The 7,613-nt window shown below is 33.4% G+C and overlaps 1 protein-coding gene across 1 annotated transcript in view; it reads right to left on the reverse strand.

Annotated features, from left to right (window-relative positions):
* The window catches only part of LOC108744744 (zinc finger protein 395-like), a 56,284-nt gene extending 51,994 nt beyond the window's left edge, over positions 1–4,290 (reverse strand). Inside the window, exon 1 of the mRNA XM_018480652.1 lies at positions 3,577–4,290. Coding sequence (XP_018336154.1) covers positions 3,577–3,966 — 390 coding nt within the window. The 5' untranslated portion in view covers positions 3,967–4,290. The remainder of the gene's footprint in view (positions 1–3,576) is intronic.
* Between the last annotated feature and the right edge of the window lie 3,323 nt (positions 4,291–7,613).

Below are 7,613 nucleotides of genomic sequence, written 5' to 3' on the forward strand. Positions count from 1 at the left end.
GCATCTAGTAAGGAGGACCTAGAGATAGCTTTAGATAAAATGGAAGCGGTACTGACAGATCAGTACTGTATGAAAATAAATAAAAGTAAAACTAAAATACTGGTATGCAAGGGAAGAAAAAGTATGGAAAGGGCGAATATAAAGATAGGAGACGAAAAATTAGAAGTGGCTGATTTTAGATATCTCGCAAGTCAGATAAGTCAGGACGGAAGGAGTAGTAGGGATATAAAGCAGAGGTTAGCGCAGGTCGTGTCGCCTTCTATGCTCGCAAACGGTTAAATTAGAAATTCGAAAAAGGTTGTTAAAGGTGTATGTTTGGAGTGTAGCGTTGTACGGGTGTGAAACATGGAAAGGTTAGAAGCCTTCGAAATGTGGTGTTATAGGCGGATGATGAGGATATCGTGGGTAGAAAAGTTTAGAAATAAAGAGGTGTTGGAAAGAATAAGAGAACAGAGGAGTCTATGGAAGTCAATAAAAAATAGGCAAGATAGGTTGGTAGGACACCTTCTTAGGCATGAAGGTCTACTCAGAGACATATTAGAGGCAGAAACAGGAGTTAGGAGGGGTAGAGGTAGACCTACATTAGATTACTGTTCGCGAATAGTTAAGGGTGTGGGTTGTTCTACTTTTAGGGAAATACGAAGTTTAGCTCGAATAGGAAAGAGTGGAGGTACGTGTCCAACCAGTCTTAGGACCGACGACCCTATGGTGATGATGAAATAGGAATATTATTTCTAATTTACCTAGCCTGAAGTTATCATATTAGAACTACTAAAGATAAAAAACCTTCAATCGAAAACGTAATATAACATTTTTGAAATAGATGAAATGCGTTTAATATATTTCATTTGTGTTCATAGTACAATGACATTTGGTAGGAGTATTTAAAAACAATTAATAACTAATGAAAAGTTAATATTTATTCATGGTAGCACATCGATTGTGTACAGTAATTTACATTTATTTGACCTTTCGAAATACTGGGGTTTGCAAGTAAACGTGTTTTCTGTTTAATATTACTGATTTCGATGCTATTTTAATCAACTGATATACTTCTACACAACAATTATGCCAACATATTTAACACGTACTTCGAAAGTATAAACGGTTAAACGTTATTGAAAAGGTTGTTGGTTAATGTGTTCATGCTGAACTATATAAACATTAACATAAAATTATTTGAAACAGAAAATGTTTCGTATCACGTTCTTACCGCAACGTTTCCCTGTTTATATTGCCACTGAACTTCCTACAACGTACAAAACGAAATTGTTTGACAGCTATCACTCATGCAAACAATTAGTTACGTTTTGTATAATTTTGATTGCGTTTTGAGGTGGATTTGTTACTTATAGAGATATTCTATTTTTGGGAGGAAAAATTTGAAGAATATTTTACTTTTTACTAATTTTAGGATGTTTATTAAATACTATGGCAACCATAACTTAACCTTCAAGGGGCACATAAACCCTTCGGTCAGAATCGTCACAAATCCTTTTACGTATGTATTTTCATTTACACACTTTCTTTTGAAGTAAAAAAATTTGAAACCATTTGAGACTGGTTGATTTTCGCAAATTCGGTCTAAATTTTTAATTAAAAAAAAATTGATTCGCTTCATCAATCATAACAATAAGTTCGCGGACAGCTATTTAAACAACGTTAATGTACAGGATTGTACAGTATTCTAATAATTTCAATTTTTAAATTCCAAACTGCCTATTACAGTAAACATGCATAGTATACTGTGTCTGTGTGTGTGGAGGGAGAGAGAGAGAGAGAGAGAGAGTAAGTGTGCAGGTGGACACCACAGATGGTATTTGCTCACAGTGCGTTATGCTCTGATTGTTTTGCTATGTATTAAGAAATCTGAAGTAAGTGCCAGAAAGACTGCCAGATAAAAATGTAACAGAACGTATGAAAGTAACTATTTCGATCTGCAGCTCCACTGACCTCTCTGGAACTGCACTCAGTGCCTGCAGTTACCTGCATAGGTATGTATTGTATTTAATGCGTTGTTTGTACATATTTTCTTATGTAAACAATAAATTGCTCGACTCGGGAAATTCCAATTACTTCATTGTTACAAATAAAAATACCGTTATTAATTTTGCACTCTATTCTGTTCTAAAACTTCAAATAAATTCCGTACACCTTAAATAATTACTGTAATTTTTCTATTTAAAATGAACAACACAAAATATGAAAATAAAATCAATAAATAGCTGAGAAAATTTTATACGAATTAGAACGTCCTAAATATTCAAACACGTCTAGCTAAGAAAACAGAATTTGTTCGGTCTACTCTAAAATACATATAGGTTGCTAAGTACCTACTAATGTAGATTATTAGTAAAAAATAACACCTTGTATGCAATTAACTCGCGCTGAATATATGGAAGGGAAGCTTGAGATTATAGCTATCTTTCCAGATAATGTTGTTGCTCCTGCTTTCTTATAGGAAAATAGGCACGCTTTTTCGCTACCTACTGCTTTGTTCTAATTAAAAAAAAAATACGAAAACGGTAAATTTTAGAAATAAGAAAGCTACATAAAAGTTTACCTAGAATCATAAGTAGAATTCAAAACCATTATAATATACAGGGTGTTCCATTTAAAATAATGAAGTTGATTTCAACTTCTGGTATAACCGGAAGTGCTACATTAAATACCGTTATTTTAATTGAGGAGATCACACCCTATAACGCCGTTGTACAAATTTTCAATTTTAAATCGAAGTAGTTTCCCAAATATTTTAATGAGCGGTCACCGTGTGACACCCTGTATGTACGAATAAGCACAAATGTTAGTAAACAAACAACAAAACCGATAACAAGTTAAAAACGGGTATGAATTGCAAAAAAACAACGCGGAAGATACTGAGTAGGTAGGTACGTACCCATAACATTGTTTTACTTTTAGATTTACGAGTCTTCAATTGACCTTGCTTCGTTGAAATAGCTAGGTCACCGTCGTTATTACATGGCATCTGGTTTATCTGACGATGAGAGGCATTAAAACAATTGTTAATCCAGCCGCCAACGCCTACTCGGTAGGTAGACAGATCGGCGTTAGTTTGAGAAACTACCTACCTATATACGCAATTATAAGAATAAAACAGGTACATTTAATTTAATCTGCAATCTAATTGTAAACAACTCGAAAACAATCGGCCATGAACAGACAAGCTAATACATATGTACAAATATAATTACTTATCTATGTGCGTGAGAATGACGTAGAGCACGGATATAAACGAGTCAAGGAGAGAGACAAAGAATGAAAAAAATGAGACGCAAACGAGTTCCGTACTTGCGCGCTGACAGTCTGTATCCGAAAAACACAAAGAATTGCGAAGAAATAGGTAGACCGGTTGACTACGAACGATGCAACAAGGCTACAGCGTATTGCAATACACATTCATTATTTGGCAGAACAAAATTGTGTCAATTAGAATACTTGTAAGACAATAAGATTGCACTTAGAACGAATTAGTTAAGAATACTACCCTCACTTACGTAAAAATATAACTTTTGAAAATGTAACAGAATTACCAAAACAAAGAAATCGACTAACCTCGCAACCTGGTGGACAAATGGTGATGAATACTTCGTCGTTTTCAAAATGATGTTTTACAACTTCACCGGCTACTTCTCTTCCGTTATATGTAACGTATGTTTTTTGACCTGGAACAAGCTCAATTCCTGTAATAGATCGAAATCCTGGCCCGATAAGGTCTGTTTCACGAAATTCAGCTGTAACTCTGCCAAGGTTGCCTTGCCTAGAGTCGAATCTAACGGAATATCTAGTGTTCGGAGTTAAATTGATACAATTGTTGTTTTCTGAATAGCTGGCAGGCGTCTTTACAGCGTGTATTACGCCAGAGTAGTATTTTCCGTCTTCGCCGGGAGCACAAACTCTAGTACCGATAATGGACCTTTTTGCCAATCGCTTTCCAGTAGACATAACGATAACAAATGTTAATTAAACAAGTCCGAACGATACAACCTTCAACACGCACGACAACAAAGCAATCAAACGAATGTATCTCTGAAGTACAATCTGCGCATTAAAATTTTCTGCTTTGATCTTTGATGCAAACTAAAGCACTCTAATTTTACTCTGCACACGAATTTTCCATTATCATCAATGAACATACTATCCTTTGTCATACTATGAACAAAATCGTCTCTATCAACACTTCCGCAAACTCGAACGGCTGAACGTCAACTGACGTAAACCGGCCGGTGAACAGGACTTCGAACAGCTGATTCGAGCGCACTTGTTGTCGAAAGCCATCGCACTCAACTTACGTGGTCGTAATAATATACGAAACAATGACGTAGGTGGAAACTAGTACGGTACACGCAAGTTACAGCTGATGATAACAACAAAACCATGTGACTTGCAGGCGCAAGCCAATTGGGTAACTGTGCTGACCTACATATGACTATTGGTTAGAAATTGGTAGTGGGGAAAGGTCATGTTGCGTAGTCTGAATTTCAGTTGTCGGTGGCTGAAATGCGTAGGTATTTTATGTATGTATTTTGAATAGGTAGTTTGTTGTTCACTTTATGTTTGTCGTAATAAAAACTGACAAAATAACAAAGGAATTTAACTATATTTTTCATTTGTTAAAACAAATATAGTTGTTTTTGTCCGTGTAAATTTTCAAAAGTATAATTTATAGTACAATGAAAATTCACAAAACGTAAGGCGCTTTTACAGGGTATGTTTAAAAAGTAATATACTGTTGGATGAAATTACTCTACTCACCTATTGAACCTTTTTCTCAGTAATACTTGATAACACAACAAATAAAAAACTACTATATTTTTCGGTGTCTTACTTAGGTACTTCACATCTATAAATTAATTAAAACTACCTAATCTATTTTAAAAGGAAGTAACTCTTGTATTGATATTATCTATATAAATATTTACGATAAATAACAAAAAGAAAAATAAGAAATGGAGAAATAGAGTACACTCACATACTGCTGTTTGCATAGAAAGGTTACTTATGGATAAAAATTTACTTTTATTCTATAAAATTTTTGGATAACTGTATCACTTAAGCCTCACTTCTCTGAAAATTTAGTATGCTGTGCACTGTGCAGTAAAGCAGTGATTCCCAACCGCTGGTTCGCGAACCCCTGGGGGTTCGCGGTGTTTGCAGAGGGGGTTCGCGAAAATAATATTGTAATGGGGGATTTTTTAAAATGCCAAAAAAATTATTTGTTTTTCAAAATTACTTCATCAATATCAAAATATATCAACAATTTTATACATTAAAATTTATTCCTCTAATTCAAGTAATCAAATACTATTTATTGTCTTTCTATTACAAACATTTATTTATATTTAAAACATTTTATCAATGTGATTCGTATCATGTTCTGCTTTATATTTAAAATCATTGCAGCAGTTTTCCCTTCTGTGTAATATTTTTTTTACAGTACAATTGGAAATAAATATCAAATTTACTACATTTACATCATTTTAGTCTTATTAATGTTTTATTTAAATATTTCACGATTCAATTATTATGCAATATGAAAAAGTATATATTCTATCAAATTTTATTGCTTTTTTTTACCTGTCATTAACGACTACATAGGGGGTTCGTCAAATTTTTTCGGACTTTTCTTTTGGTTCGCGTGGACAAAAAGGTTGGGAAACACTGCAGTAAAGCATGCTCGGAGATCTATGGATTAAGGTCATTACCATCTCGAAAATCTTTTGATAAGGTGCTTTTGTGCAGCTCAGATGTGGACTTTAAATAATGAGTTTTAAAGTAAATTATGGGAACCATAGACTTTGATCGTTACGAAGTTTTGTAGGTAAGTAAGGTATGCAACCCATTGTGTCAATCACTGGCGCAAAGAGCTGCGCGCGCGATACGCCTGTAGTAAACAACTAATTATAACATTATAATTTCCTTTCTTTCATCAAATTTTCTATATTATTTTGTGAAAGTTTCATATGCGGTGTAATTTTTATTTGGAGCTAGATAACCAGCAACAAATAACTATTCTTCAGCTTTTTTATTTACTCCATTAACACAACTTAATACTAAATAAACTTAGTTAATTGATACTATTTATTGACTGTTAATAGATTTAGAAACGATTGAAGATGATTGACAATGGGCGACTTAATAGTAATTATTATTATTCGTATCTTTGACCGATTTTAAATAGTGTTTTTATTCCATGTCACAAAGAAAAATGGTTAAATCAATAATTGTTGAAAATTCCCGTAGAAGTTTAACTAATGAAAATGACCACATTGTTTAAAACATGAAAGTCTTACATTAAATAATAACAGAAAATATAAGCACTGCTGAGCGCCAACATCCTGTTGATGGATTATTCCATTATCATTTGTAAATATAGTTGATAAGTTATCAGCCTTTGTTTTAATTTCTAAAATGTATAACTTGAAATAAATGTAATGAAATATTTTGTGACAGAAAGTAATAAAACTAATGGTATATTGCAGCTGCATGTATGTATCTATTCTTTTGTATATACTTATACAGGGTGTTTCTGAAATAAGTAGCAAACTTGATAGGGCACTGTATAATAAGAGAAAAACGAATTTGAAGGTATAAATAAGCAAGGATCATGAAGGATCAGTCCAACCATTGCAAGCTATGCAAAGAAATAGACGATACGTCCCATTAATTTGTTGCAGTATCAGTGTTGCATTTCTTGTGTATTTTTCGCTCATGTATTGTTTGTTGTTTGTTAGATTAGATTAAGTGTTATTCAGGATGTTTATGTTACAGCCGATCGTAGCTGTTATTTGTGCTTTTAACGTTGTGATCTTGATGTATTTAATCAATCAACAATATTGGCAGTAGGTCTGTTTCGCCTTTAATTTGTTGTGCCAAAACCTACCTATTTACCTACCGGATTTTTATTAGCTTTTAACTCTACTTTTACCTCATACCCTTATATGTTCCACCAGTTAAACTAAAAATCAATAATTTTCATCACTACGTACGTAGATCAATCGTAGTTTCGTTAATGTTAGTTGTATATTCGCGAGTGAACGTCTTTCTCTTCCCTTTTGCTATTTTTTATCTATTTTTCAGTTATTGTTTGATTTTGTTTTATGTGTGTTTGTAAAATAAACTGTTCATTTTTATGGAGTTGTTTTATCTTATTCTCTGAATTTCACGATTTAATCATACAAAATTGGCCCTCTAATAAGGTGTCTCCCAACAGTACGCGACATTTAATGGTCCTTCGAGCCGAATACGTATTGCCAGCTTGAATCGTAAAATTTAAAACATTTTTGTGCAAAACCACTCGAAAAGCAAATCAATCAAAAGGAAATCTAAACTAGCATTCAGACGCGGTCAACTTAAAGCAGCTCTAACCAAATTCAAAACATTCATTAGTGAATTCACTGATTCACTAGTTAGTCAAGCTAAACTCCAGCAACGAATTGGCATTCTTCAAGACATGTTCAAAACCCTTACTATTTTAACTGAAGAAATTATCCAAACAGATCCCAATTGCAAACACGGAAACCATGGCGAAATTAAAATTGTGGTTATGTTTAAATTAGTTTTAACAAAGTTGCTGAAAAAATTCGAATTAT

This window comes from Agrilus planipennis, unplaced genomic scaffold, assembly GCF_000699045.2.
Source record: "Agrilus planipennis isolate EAB-ADULT unplaced genomic scaffold, Apla_2.0 scaffold46, whole genome shotgun sequence".
NCBI lineage: Eukaryota > Metazoa > Arthropoda > Insecta > Coleoptera > Buprestidae > Agrilus > Agrilus planipennis.